General features: G+C 33.9%; 1 protein-coding gene across 2 annotated transcripts in view; it reads right to left on the bottom strand.

The window, feature by feature from the left end:
• The window catches only part of MYO5B (myosin VB), a 497,816-nt gene that overhangs the window by 233,588 nt on the left and 248,932 nt on the right, over positions 1-15,296 (bottom strand). For both annotated transcript variants that reach the window (XM_031945960.1, XM_031945961.1), the window contains exon 6: positions 889-1,032. In XM_031945960.1, coding sequence (XP_031801820.1) covers positions 889-1,032 — 144 coding nt within the window. The remainder of the gene's footprint in view (positions 1-888; positions 1,033-15,296) is intronic.

Here is a 15,296-nt window from a genome sequence, read left to right as displayed (position 1 = left end):
TGAATTTCAGAAATAAATTTTCCCTTCAATCTCCTCCTCCTTTCTAATAGAACTCAGCTCCTACATGAGGAGACCTTCACTGATCTCCTCAGTTCCCAGTCACCCCACTCCAGGGAATTGTTTTGGGATATGTATGTATGTGTGTATGAATTATGTGTGTATGGGTGGTTATACCATGCTATTTTAGTTATAATACTATTTATAACATTATTCACATTTTACAAATGAAGAAACTGAAGAACTGGTGAAGGTTAGTCAATGACTATGCTTCTGCCTTAAATGAAGGAAACTTGTTTCATTTCCTAGTTCTCTTCAATTCTCTAAATGATGAGTTCCCTCTCTCACTTCTGGATTTGATCCTTTTCTTGACTTAGAAAAGTCTCTTTACTTCCTTCAAGGAAGTTCATTCCCCGCCCCCCCCCTTTTAGTCCTCTTCTCCTCCCTCCCCATCCCCTCTCTCTACCCCTTTCTCCTTTCCTTCTTCCTTCCTCTCCCCTCTGCCCTCTTCCTCCCCCTCTTTCCCTGCCATGAATGTGAATAACAATACAAAAACAAAATGATTCCTACTTGAAGGCTGTTGTATCATGTTGGGAGAAATAATAATAAATAAAAGTTTATTTATACATATATACATATATGTACATATATATGTAAACCCACACATATACAAATTTTTATGCATAAGAATATATAAACTTATATGTATATATAAATTTTCATAGAACTATATTTCTCCTAACATAATATAGTCTCCTTTGGACAGGGATATTTTTTGTTGTATCCACAGCATCCAGAACAAACCTGGCACATAGCAATCTCTTAGTAAATATTTCCTGATTAATTGCATTTAGAGATCTCTATGACAAAGCCCTTAATGGCATCACTCACCTGAAAGACAACCCTGGACTTTTCCAATAGGTAGGTCCTCATGTTGGCTCCAATGATGTGATGTCTCTTATCAAATCCAATCTGGATATACTTTCCAAAGCGACTACTATTGTCATTTCGAGTGGTTTTAGCATTTCCAATGGCCTGAGTGAAAAGAAGATAAAACATTTTACAAAAGAAAAACAAATTTTATCTGTCTTTGGACTTAGATGCCATTTTAGAGAAATAAAATTTTATATATATATATATATATATATATATATATATATACACACACACACATACACCATCTCCCATTTATATTGCTCTTTTCACTTGAAAAATTGACTTCTTTACAATCCTATTCATGGTTGAAGGTAGTAGTCTGACTATTGTTACCCCAATTTACACAATTCATTTAATCCATTCAGTAGACACTTATTAGATATCTACTGAGCAGAGCACTGTTTTAAGAACTGAAAAGACATGTAAAATCAAGGCATAAGCATTTTATTAAGCACTTAGAGAGGGGAAGAAGGAATAAGCATTTCTACAATCCCAATCATATGGCAGGCACTGTGCTAAATTTTTTTTAATAAATATTATCTATTTGACCCTCATAACAAGTCTTTGAGATAGATACTATTATTACCCCCACTTTTCAGTTGAAGTTCCTGAAGCAGAGATAAGTGACTTGTCCAGGTTCACATAGCTACTAAGGGTTTGAGGTTGATTAGAACTCAAGTCCTCCTGACTCCAGGTCCAGTGCTCCAGTCACTATACCACCAGCTCCTTATTCTGTACCAGGTACTATACTAAGTCCTCAAAAGTTTAGAATAGATATGTAAAGTTTAGATGAGGAGCTATCCCTGCCAGCATAGAATTTACTTAAAAATAGGTTCAATAATGGCTTGAGGTCACAGGGATCCTAAAGGGGAAATTAGAACTTAAACCAATGCAGATGACTATACCCACTGCTCTTTCTAATAGACCACACTTCCCTCTTAATGTCATCCTGTCAAATTTATTACAAAGACTTCCTGAAAGTGGACAGAAAAGCACAAAATGCTATCAGCATTATGCTGCATTTCCCTCTACCCCTCATCACTGTCCACATAACCTTTGTCAGTACAAACAAATTTGTAATGCCAAGATCTTAGAGACAGAAAACTCATCAAGACCCTTTCTTGGGCAGTGGAAGCTACAGTCATTGGGCACTGATTAAAAAAAAAATCACTTCTTAAATTTCACAGACTACAAAATTTAATATGAAAAGGGAATTACACCAGAATTGTGAAACACCTTGCTATTTCCACACCTTTTCTTCCTAATGTGTTCAAGAAGCTCCCCAAACACCAACAATCATTTCCCAATTTTAAGAGAGATTTTCATACCAGTCTAAAATCACTCAGAAAATGGTACTGATTGTCTGACACCCATGCCACAGAACATTTATTTTTAAAAAATTATATTATGATAGATGCTAAAGCACATAAACTTTAGATAAGACAGTCCATGCCCTCAAGGAACTTACAGACTAGTTAGGGCATATGACGTGTGAACTAAAAAACTGATATGGAAATATGCAGGAAAGGTTAAAAGAAGGTGGTTTAAAAAAAGAGAAAAAAGCAACTAAGAATTGAAGTTATCAAGAAAGATTTTGTAAAGAAACAGGTGATAAGATTTAAAGATAATTGTTACTCAGTTATTACTCTTGTAACTGTATTTGGGGTTTTCCTGGCAAAGATATTGGAGCGCTTTGCTTTTTCTTTCTTCAGCCTATTTTAAAGATGAAGAAACTGAGGCAAACAGGATAAAGTGACCTAACTAAGGTCATATAGTTAGAAAGTATCTGAAGCCAAATTTGAACTCAGGAAAATAAGTCTGACTCCAGGGCCAATATTCTGTGCACTATGATGTCACTTAGCTGTCCTTACAGATAGGAATTTGATTTTAAAAAAGATGACTGAGGAAGAAATAGGTCCTTATTCCCAAAGGAAACAGTATTGAGTAGGTGTGAATAGGTTGGTATGTATGTCAAAATGGCTTGAAAATATCACAGAGTTAACTGAACATAAGTAACTGTAATCTAAAACATCAAACATAACAGATATTCATTTACTTCTTATAAAAGCAAGGCAGTAAAGTATAATAGAAAGAACATTGGCTTTGGAGGCAAAAGACCTGGATTCAAATACTGATGTAATTTTGGGAACCCATTGCCTCTTTGGGATTCAGTTTCCTCAACTGCAAAATGACAGGGCTACATGATTAAAACATATTATTCCCTTCTGACAAAAAGACAGACTCAGGGTACGGATTGAAGCAAAATGGCATATGTGTGTGAGTATGTGTATGAGTTTAAAAAAAAAAACCTAAAACCGGAATTAGTTTTGCCTGACTATGCATATTTGTTTAGTTTTTCTCTTTATTTCTTTTCTATTGGGAGTGAAATAGGAGGGAAAGAAAACAGATTTTTGTTCACTGAAAAAGTTAAATTTTAAAAAATTATAGGGTTGGAGTAGTTGATTTCTAAGGTTCTTTCCAGTTTTAAATTCTTTGGTCCAATACTTCCCCATAAAGTATTCAGTAGAGAGATAATCTTGTTCTGTTTTAAAGAAAACGCTTTGTAAACACACAAAAATAAGCCACTTATTTTTATTGCATAGACTGTAACATTCACTTAGCCATTACTGAATAGCTACTATGTGCTAATAGTAGTACAATACTAAAAAATAGCTTATATTAAATATCACTTTAAAGATTACAAAGTGACTCACATACATTTTCTCATATGGAACAACAAAAAACATATTGGTAAATCTCTTCTCTCCTTAGTATAGCTGTTGTGGCAACATCTATCCAAGAAGCAGCAAATAAAAAATAGTGAAATGCCATCTGAACTAGTGGTAGATAGCATTATTCTTGTCATTTTTAAAGTAAATTTTAACTTGTAGCTCTTGTTTTTACATCATAGACATTTCCCAATATATTCTGCCCCTATTCTTTTTCCCATAGAAGCAAGAGGGGAAAAAAGAGTAGCAAAACTAGGTAACATATGAAAGAAAGCTGACAATATTTTTAGTGTTTTACATCTAGTCTCCTACTGCTGCAAAGAGTGTGTGTGTGTGCATGTGTGTGTGTGTGTGTATGTTGCGTCTGCATATCACTTCTCTGGGTCCATGCTTGGTCATTATATTTTCACAGCAACCTTTTTTTTTTAAATTTTGTTGTTATTCTTCCCATTTATGCTGTCATAATAATTGTATATATTGTTTCTCTGCATTTTCCTTCTCCATTTTGTATCACTTTAAGTGAATCTTCTCATATTTCTCTAAAAAACAACATATTGGTTGTTTTTTACATCATATTCATATGTGTGCTATTTATAATATGCCGATAATGTGCCTAGTGGCACATTTACTTAAGGAAGTTCTTTTTTTTAAACACATATTGCTTTATGAATCATGTTGAGAGGGAAAAATCAGAGCAAAAGGAGAAAACCATAGGAGAGATAAAAAAACAGAAAAAAGAAGTAAACATAGCATGTGTTGATTTACATTCAGTCTCCATAGTTCTTTTTCTGGATGCAGATGGCATTTTCTGTCCAAAGTCTATTGGAATTGCTTTGAATCACTGAACTACTGAGAAGAACCAAGTCTTTCATAATTGATCATTACACATTCTTGCTGTAATTGTGTACAATGTATTCCTAGTTCTGCTTGTTCATTCAGCATCAATTCATGGTACTTTCCAAGCAAGGAAATTTTCTTGAATCAAGTAGAGAAACTTGTCCAAAATGAGGAAATTAATTAAAGCTAAGACTTAGAGAGGGGACACAACATTCAAAGACCCAAGGAGAACCATGAAATGACAAAAGCTCCACTGATTCAAAGTAGAAAAGAATTTATTCATTCCAACACCCATAAGTGCCTAAATTTGTAAATTTATAAAATTTATGCAGTGTCGTGCCTAATATAGTTGCAAATGAAAAAATATTTGTAAACCACTTTCAAAATTTCATATGGAACTATATAAAAGTCAAGAATATTATTTTTATCTTTCTAATGACTAAACTACTTTTTTTCCCCTAATTTAAAAAGCAACCTAATCCTTTAAGGATATTCTATGGCCACTTTTAATGGGACATACCATCACTACCTCTAACTTGAATTTTACTATTAATATTTTTCACTCTAATGCATCACAGAAACAGTATTGTTCCACACAATTCCAATTTACTTTTACACTAGAAACACCTTGACTGTATTACCAGAAGCCAAGCTTTTTGCCAAAGATAGTTCATTGAAGTAGAGTCAGGAGAACTGAATTCTAATTTTACTACAGATGAACAGAAAGATAATGATCTCTAAAAAATATTCATGTGAATACCACTATTATCTCTTCCTAAAAAAAAACAAAAGCAACATAAGAAAAATGAAGTTAAGAAGGTACATAATGAACCATAATCATCTTGATCTGATCTATTAATAGGGTTGTCTTTTTTTCCCAAAAAAAGAAATTTTAATTTATTATTTTTAAAAATTTGAGTTCTAAATTCTGTTCCTTTCTTTAGCCCCCTTCCCCTATCCAGTGAGAAGGAAAACAATATATCAATTATACATGTAAAGTCATGTGAAATATAGGTCCACATTAACCATGTTGGCTAAAAAAAGCCCCCCAAAAGTAAAGGCCTATGTAAACCTTGCAGATCATCTCAATCTGCAGAGATGGTGGAATAATCAAAAAATACACTGCTGAAATTGTCTTCAAGAATCAAATTCAGTAGTGCCCAAAGCAGTTCCAATGGAGCAGTAATGAACTGAACCAGCTATACCTAGGGAAAGAACTCTGGGAAATGACTAAGAACCATTACATTGAATTCCCAATCCCCATATTTTTGCCTGCTTGCATTTTTTAATTTCTTTCACAGGCTAATTGTACAATATTTCAGAGTCCGATTCTTTTTGTACAGCAAAATAATGGTTTGGACATGTGTACTTATTTTGTATTTAATTTATACTTTAATATGTTTAACATGTATTAGTCAACCTGCCATCTAGAGGAGGGGATGGGGGGAAGGAGGGGAAAAATTGGAACAAAAGGTTTGGCAATTGTCAATGCTGTAAAATTACCCATGCATATAACTTGAAAATAAAAAGCTATTAAAAAAAACATTAAAAAAATTTACTGGTGCCGCCTTCATGAAATCTTTCCTGATTTCCTTCCCAGGAATTACTGGGGAATTAAATTCCCTGAGGAAGCAGACTCCTACCAAAGTAAGTTGACACCCTTCCAGCACCTTAAAGAGCTGTTTAGGGCATTGAGAGGTTAAATAACTTGGCACATTGATTTTATAATATATAATAAATACCCATTTATTTACAAGACTGGTCTATGAAAGCAAAATAACTAGACTATTAACTTGATACACCTTGAGACAATGGGAAAGTCCATGTCCCCTCAAAAGACTCTCCTACCAGTATACCACTCCCACCAAAGTTCTGACAGATTTGTTTCTATGGTTTTGTCTACTGTTAAAATAAAAATAGTCCAAAGAGGAGGAATATTTTAAGCTATTATGTTATTTATACCTTGTATAAATGAATTTTTCATCTTCCTTCCACGTCACAGTTAGGTGAGAAAAGATCCATGCAAATATTAAGTATAAAATGGGCAACTATGTGGTCCAGAGGAGAGTGTTGAACTTGGAATTAAGAAGGCCTTAATATTATTGCCTTAAAAACTTGCTTAATTGCATGATCTCTCCCCACTGAATGAAGAATTTATTTTAAACACCAATCCAACCATGTCACTTTTCTATTTAATAAATGTTCCTGTCTCCCTAAAGCCTCCAGGAGCAAATACAAAACCTTCTGTTTAGCATTCAAATACATTCATAACCTAACTTCCTCTTGTTATTTTTCCAATCTTCTTATTCCCTATACTCTACCGTGTACTCTTTGATTCAGTGCTTTGAAGCTTTACAAGTAAGAAGCCCCACTTGCCTCTGGGTATTTGACCTGGCTATCCCCGTTTCTGAAATGCTTTCCCTCCTCATCTCTGCTTTCTATTCCACCTTCTACAGGAAAACTTTTTCAACTTCTCTTAATTCTAGAATCTTCCTTCCATTGATTATTTCATGTTTATTCTGTATATGCCTTGTTTGTACATATTTGCTGTCTTTCTCTTCCATTAGATTGTGAGCGCTGTCAGAGCAAGGACAATTTTTTGCCTTTCTTCATATCTTTAGTACTTAGAACTATGCCTGGAATATACTAGGTGCTTAATAAATGTTTACTGACTGATGCAGTTAAGCTCTGTCTGCTTTAGTTTCCTTATTTGTAAAGTAGGCTATTAGAATCACAGGATTGTTGTGAAGATAAAATACTACTGAAAAAGATAAAATAAAAAAGTAAAATATTACTAGAGTAATGCTCACTTTCCTTCTCTTCATCATGACTATTACCTGCCAGGTTTCATAAACTTTATACCCATATGGGAGTGCTGCTAATAGGAAAAATACTTAGAATCAAGTTTAAGGGAAGCCAAAATAGGGAGAACATGATACTACCCTACTAGATTTTAAGGACCTTTTTGGTACAGTCTGACTCATTTAGCTCTTTTTTTTCTCTAGTACTTAATATCTTGTTCTGTTCAAATGGGCACTTAATATTCATTGGTGAACTAATTGCAGGTTTTATGTCATATAAGGAGTAACTAAAGGAAATAATTGGTTTAAAGAAAACTTTACTATTTTGAATATTTTTTCTTTTTTTTTTCATTTTGAATATTTTAAGGGCACTCAAAAGAGGAGAAAGAGTACCAGTGGGTAGGAGTAAAAGGAAGATAGATTAGGATCAATATAAGGAAAAACTTATTAGAGCTGTCCAAAAAATAAAAATAAGTTTTGTCAAGAACTAGTGAATTCCCTTTCACTGGAGATATCCACTTGTTTGGAATGTTGAATGCCTGGGAGAATCATCCATTGGACAAAAAATGATTAAAGTAGATGACTTTTTTTTCCCCTTAGGCTTCAAGAAAGATCACTTTAACTTCCTAAGAGAAGGAAGGTAGAGATCACCACAAACAAATTTTGTCCACTTCATAGCTTGTCTATTGATAATTTCTCTTATGTAGATTTATAAAATATTAGAACTGAAAGGAATCTTTGTCAATAAGTAAATTTAGACTCAGATAAATCAAGTGAATGAGAGAAGAGGAAACCAGAAGTGCTTTTCACCAACTTGTTAGTGATAGAATAGATATTTCTCCCTCCTCAATCATTAATATTTGCTTAATAACCAATGTATTTTATAATCAATGATAACATAAGAGTGAATCAGTTTCTGCATGATAATGAGTTCTTAAACAAAATGAGGACAGAGACCTCCTGTTCTGACAAATAAATAATCATGGATCAGCACAGATAATCTGAAGCTTTCCTTAACCTTTTAAAATTCAAACATCTGTCATTTAGTACAATAATCAGAAGTCACCCCTGAATCAAACTCTCCACTGAATGCTTCCATAGAAAGACTGTAGAAATTATGACAAGAGTGCCACTATCACAGTTCAGAGGGAATATCATCACCAACTAGTCTGTCCCTTGATTATTACATATCTGGTATTATCACAGCACTTCAAGAAATGGCTAAGCCTGTCAGTGTACTCTTGAAATGTAAAGAGGACAATTCAACTCATCTTCCTTTGAAAAATTAGATTTTTTTTTGGATTTTGTGGATGATATGGCTCTTTACTTCTTTTGCTTCATCCTTTTCTTCCAACTCTATATAGAATTCTTTAAGTTAAATCTAATTTTTCTTGCTCCAAATGATATTCAATAAGGAATCAAAGGACATCTCCCAGAACAATAAAAGTTTAAAATCTTTGTGAAGATCTCCCCACTTAATTTCAAGTTTCAAAGCATACACAATATTAATATTAATGTTTACTTGTAGGGTACAAATTTTGGGTCAAAGACCATGGCAACTATTTTTTAATCCTGAGTTTTGATAAATATAGCTAGTGAGAAAAAGCATTTGTAAAGCACTTGCTGTGGACCAGGCACAGTGCTAAGTGCTAGGGACATAAATAAAAGCATAGAAGATAATCTTTACCCTGAAAGAGCTTACATTTATTTAACATTTTTTAATTTTAATGAAAGCCATTTTCAAATAAAAAACATTTATTCCTCTCCTACTGCAAAATAATAAAAGCAAAACACTTGAATTAAATGTCCAAAAATATGGGTTTTTCTATATTTTGTGTTTATCACTTCAGTCAGTAGATGGGTAACATTCTTCATCAATGGTTCTCTGGAATCATGATTGGTCATTGTATAGATCATAGTTTTAGTTTCAAATTTCTTTGTCTTTATAATGTTGTTATATAAATGATTCTGTTTGTTGTATTATTCTCATTTTATACAAGTGTTAGCAAAAAAACTGCCCTTTTTTGGCTGAATAAATTGTGGTATATGAATATTATGGAATATTATTGTTCGGTAAGAAATGACCAACAGGATGATTTCAGAAAGGCCTGGAGAGACTTACATGAACTGATGCTGAGTGAAACAAGCAGGGCCAGGAGATCATTATATACTTCAACAACAATACTATATGATGACCAATTCTGATGGACCTGGCCATCCTCAGCAATGAGATCAACCAAATCATTTCCAATGGAGCAGTAATGAACTGAACCAGCTACGCCCAGAAAAAGAACTCTGGGAGAAGACTATTAACCATTACATTGAATTCCCAATCCCTATATTAATGCACACCTGCATTTTTGATTTCCTTCACAAGCTAATTGTACACTATTTCAGAGTCTGATTCTTTTTGTACAGCAAAATAACAGTTTGGTCATGAATACTTATTGCGTATCTAATTTATATTTTAATATATTTAACATCTACTGGTCATCCTGCCATCTGGGGGAGGGGGTGGGGAGGAGGGGAAAAATTGGAACAAGAGGTTTGGCAATTGTCAATGCTGTAAAGTTACCCATACATATAACCTGTAAATAAAAGGCTATTAAAATTTTTTTAAAAACTGTCCTTTTTTATTTCCTTATAGTACAACCAATATTACATTATATTCCTATATTATAATTTCTTCAGTCATTTCTCAACTGATGGTAACCCTTAGCTAAATTCTTTGATGAAAAAAATATCTGCTATAAACATTTTTGTACATTTGAGTCCTTGACATTATTCATTGATCTTTTGTGGAGAGTACAGTGGTATTATTTGGTAAAAATGGATATGCATAATTTAATGATTTGTGAGGTATAATTCCAAAGTGCTTTTCAGAATGGCTGGACCAATTCACACCAAGGAATTTACATTCTAATGGGGAAAATGAGCACATCAACATGCAAAGCAGAACTGCAATGCTGAAGTGGGAAGGATGAGGAGAATATATGTGTTTTTTCTCTCTCCTCTGTTTTAGACCATACTTTTCTATTTTTGTTTGTTTGTTTCTCATCCCAGGCCCTAAAAATAGGCTCTAACCACAATAAGTATTCTATTCATTTCAACAAATATTTGTACTTCATACACTGTACATTCAGTATTCACCATTTAACTAGAAAATTCCATATTGGGAGTCCCTAGAGGATCATCAGGTCAATCCTTCTAAAATAATAATAATAATAATAATATATAATATATAATGTTATATATAACAAAATATATGATATATAAATGTATTTTATAGTATATAATTGTATTTTATATAAGATAATAATAATAATACAACAAAATGTGATTCTACTTTTGCTAAGAAAACATAGAGGATCATGAAGTTTTTGATGTTTGCTGCCAAAGAGAAAGTACATTTTGTGAGTATACATTCACATTCTCTCTCTCTCTCTCTCTCTCTCTCACACACACACACACACACACACACACACACTCTCTCTCTCTCTCTCAAGCCTAGACTTCTCTCACAATTGTGTAGTGTATATAACTCTAATGCAAAGGAACTTTAGTTAGTCACTTAGTTCAACTCCTTTCTTCCATTTTGTTATTTGAAGGGGGGAAAAAACAAGAACCAGAAAGTAATCTGACTTGCCTCAGTTTACCCAGGTAGTAAGTGAAAGAGAACTCCAGATTCTCTGATTCAAAGTTCAAAATTCTTGCCACTCTATGTTGTTGATATACAATTTTTAAACTTGGAAATGTCTTGAATATGTTTTATAAACTTTATGGGAATGAGGGCTATGACTATATAACTCTTTTTATGTGGCAACTACCACAGTTTCAGATTTTTGAATAAATGTCTTTGGATAGCACTGACAAGTTATGTATTTCCACTGAGAACAAACATATTAACTTATTTTTATTAAATTAGACAACTGTAGTCTCCCATTGTGATTCTCTGCTGCTTGCCTAAGAATAAAAATTCCTCAGATAATAAATAAATTCAATAGGTAGGAGGTTTTGCCTTAATAAATAATTGAACTTTATGGAGAAAAAAATTCTTTCTGACACACAGCAGAGGCAATGAGAGAGAAGAAAAGAAGGAAAAAAATAAGAGGAACTGGGAAAAAGAATTTGGTATATACGTAATTCCTTGCCTCTTACCAGTGCTATCCAGATCAGATCTTCAGCCCCACATTGGTGATATTTCCCAGATGTGTATCAACCTTAGGTATTTTAGGATAAGCCGTTGGAAGTTTCTATGCTCAGAGCCAAAAGGTAGGGTGCCTTGTTTGTAGAACAACAAGGAGGCCAGAGTCACTGGATCAAAGAATACATAACTGAATATAAGATGTAAGAAAACTGGAAAAGTTGGAAGGGAAGGGTTAGGTTATAAAGGACTTTGAATACCTACAAGGATAATGGATGGTGCCCTTAACAGCAATAAAAAAATTTGCAATGGGGAAGGATTTACAGGAAAAAGGATGAAATCACTTTTGGACATGTTAAGATGTCTGTTGGACATCTCCACTTGGTTGACATCTAGAAAATAAAAAAATTGAGTCTAAAATACAACTTGTTATTTTGCCCTTCTCAAAAAGTTCTCTTTCTTTTGATGGTACTATCATTTTTTAAACTCCTTAGTTCCAGCCTTAATTCTTCACTCTTTCTTACACACAATATCCAATCAGTTCTAAAGTTCAGCTTTAATCCTTCACTCTTTCTCATACACAATATACAATAAGTTGCCAAGACTTGTTCATTCAAACTTCACTACACCATTTGACCACATGGCCATCACCTTAGTTCAGGCCTTCATTGTCTCCTTTCTGGAATATAGTTATTGCCTCCTAATTTGTTTCTCTGCTTCCCTTCACCCCTTTCTTATTTATTTTTCATACAGATCTTCCAAGAAAAATCTTCCTACAGAATTCATTTAACCATATTATGCCTCTGCCTGTGATAGAACCTTCCATGGTTCCTCAACACTTTTTGCAAAAAGTTATCAAGTCCTCAGCCTGGCACACTTTCCTTCAAAAAATATAGGTCACATGCAAGTCAGACAAATTATCCCTTAAAGTGGTCATTCACTTTCTATTTTGTGCATTTACACAAACCATCTTCTGTTCATCCTCCTCTTCCCCATCTTCCTCGAAATAGCTCTCTGCAGCATTCTTTTAGAATTTTGATGTTTCTTTCAAGGCTCAGCTTAATTGTCACATTCTCCATGAAGCATTCTCTGATTTTCTCAGTTCTTAGTGCTCTCCCACTTCAAATTCCTTATAATTTCTTACCTACTCAATTGTCATGTACCCAGTAAATGTAAATTCCTTGAGAGCAGGAGCTATTTTTCCCCTTCCCTAATCCTAGGACCTCCAACAGTAGATATTTAATAAATGCTTGCTGAATTACCATAACTGGCAATAACTGTGGGTAAAGATATTAAAGAAGAGTGCCAAATTGGACAAATTTGCCATTCTATTTTTCCTTTCTTGGATTCTTTTTTCCCCTAAGTACCAATCCACATGAAAAAATAACGCTTTTCAACAGTCTAAGAAAAATGACAATACATATTAAAAAAATATTTTGTATTATTTTTGATATTTCCCTGTCATTTATTCTTCTGAATCTGCTTCTATAAATCTATCCCAACCTTAAAGTTTTTTATATTTCCCATAATTTCTCATACAAATTTCTCCATGGGTCCTCAAATTAGGGTCCTGAATGGCATAACATGATTTTCTGAAAATTAATTGAGGGTGTGTGTGATAGAATTGTAGCTGGATATTGATCAGGAAGGATCCTCATAAACCACCTTGCTGATCTTTTTACAGATGATGAAACTAAGATCTATAAGTCTCACTGTTTTGACCAAGGTCACATGGAATTTGAGATAGAATTTGCACCCAGTTTCAGGTAAAAAGCTGCTGTTCTAATAATTGTCTTTGTAACTTCCTAAAAGAATCACATATGATGATTCTGCACGTGAGTACCACTACCACTAGTTAGAAAATATAACAGCCATTTAAGAGGAACAGAAGAATAACAGAGGCTACTCTATCACTATCCAAGTATGAAATAACAGGATGTCAGTTCCTTCCTTTCGTAAATAGAGTACAGAAAAGATCTGAACTGAAAAAACAATATTGCATAGGACTGACAGAATAGTCTACATATTCTGCTTGCCTGAGTCAATATTGAATACAATGGAGAAAATGACAACTGTGTAATTATTTACTATTGCACACTATATGAATAGAAGGCAGTTAATTCAGAAAGCAAGGCAGTGAAGCAATGCTTCTGTGATAAAAATGATGAGCTACAAGCCAGGAAAAATGGCCTCTATACATGTAATATAGAAGGATGCTAATTTGGTTAACAGGGACTGGAGCCTACTACCCAGGCTAAGGATATTGGCAAATATTGCTCAGAAAGTAAGAGGATGATCAGAATGCAATCAGGACAAAATAGAAAAGCAAATACGTGTGTGTATATATATATATATATATATATATATATACATGTATATATGTGCATGTGAATATATAAGCATACTTTGCTTTACATGTATTAAATATGTATGTAAATATGTATGGGAATTATAGTGTTTACTGTGTGTAGAAGTATGTATGTGTACATATATGTGTGTGTGTGTACAAATGTAAACTCTGACCTTGAACTTCCAGAGATATAGAGATAAAAAGGGCTGGTGGAGCAGAATTTAGAAGGACTTAACAGAAAGAAAAGGCTTGAGAAGAATGGGATCAAAAATATGTTTTTCATTTTGTCTTTTTTTTAATTTCTCTGCATCTCTTTTTTTTATCATGTCTCATTATATTATATTCCTTTGCACCTCCATATCATCCAGTCCTGAAAACCTTCATTTATTTCATATCTGTACTGATGATCTCTTAGTAATATATTTATAGATCACAATTCTCTCATAGTTGGGATACCATCATAGGATGAATCTCTGAGGATTGTTCTCTCACACAATCAAAGGCTATTCCTTTAAGCTACATGTTCTCCTGTGCTTGTGGAACTAAGAGAATGGATATGGGAAATATGCATAATCATATCCGGTAGGGTTGTGAGGGAAGTCAAATAACCTGTGCTGCCTTTTCATGCTAACACAATGACACCATACAATGTCACACACATCCCTCAGAGGCATCATATACTGTGACTTGTCAGAACAAAAACCATCCCAGTAGACATTGATGCATTGTTGGTGGAGTTGTGAACGAATCCAACCATTTTGGAGAGTAGTTTGGAACTATGCTCAAAAAGTTATCAAACTGTGCATACCCTTTGATCCAGCAGTGTTACTACTGGGATTATATCCCAAAGAGATTATAAAGAAGGGAAAGGGACCTGTATGTGCACGAATGTTTGTGGCAGCCCTTTTTGTAGTGGCTAGAAACTGGAAACTGAATGGATGTCCATCAGTTGGAGAATGGCTGAATAAATTGTGGTATATGAAAATTATGGAATATTACTGTTCTGTAAGAAATGACCAACAGGATGATTTCAGAAAGGCCTGGAGAGACTTACACGAACTGATGCTGAGTGAAATGAGCAGGACCAGGAGATCATTATATACTTCAACAACAATACTAGATGATGACCAGTTCTGATGGATCAGGCCATCCCTCAGCAACGAGATCAACCAAATCATTTCTAATGGAGCAGTAATGAACTGAACTAGCTATGCCCAGAAAAAGAACTCTGGGAGATGACTAAAAACCATTACATTGAATTCCCAATCCCTATATTTATGCACACATGCATTTTTGATTTCCTTCACAAGCTAATTGTACAATAATTCAGAGTCTGATTCTTTTTGTACAGCAAAATAATGTTTTGGTCATGTATACTTATTGTGTATCTAAGTTATATTTTAATATATTTAACATCTACTGGTCATCCTGCCATCTAGGGGAGGGGGGTGGGGGGGGTAAGAGGTGAAAAATTGGAACAAGAGGTTTGGCAATTGTTAATC

Source organism: Sarcophilus harrisii, chromosome 1 (assembly GCF_902635505.1).
Source record: "Sarcophilus harrisii chromosome 1, mSarHar1.11, whole genome shotgun sequence".
NCBI classification, from domain to species: domain Eukaryota; kingdom Metazoa; phylum Chordata; class Mammalia; order Dasyuromorphia; family Dasyuridae; genus Sarcophilus; species Sarcophilus harrisii.
Note: the sequence above shows the minus strand (reverse complement) of the source record. Positions and strands in the feature narration are given on the sequence as shown.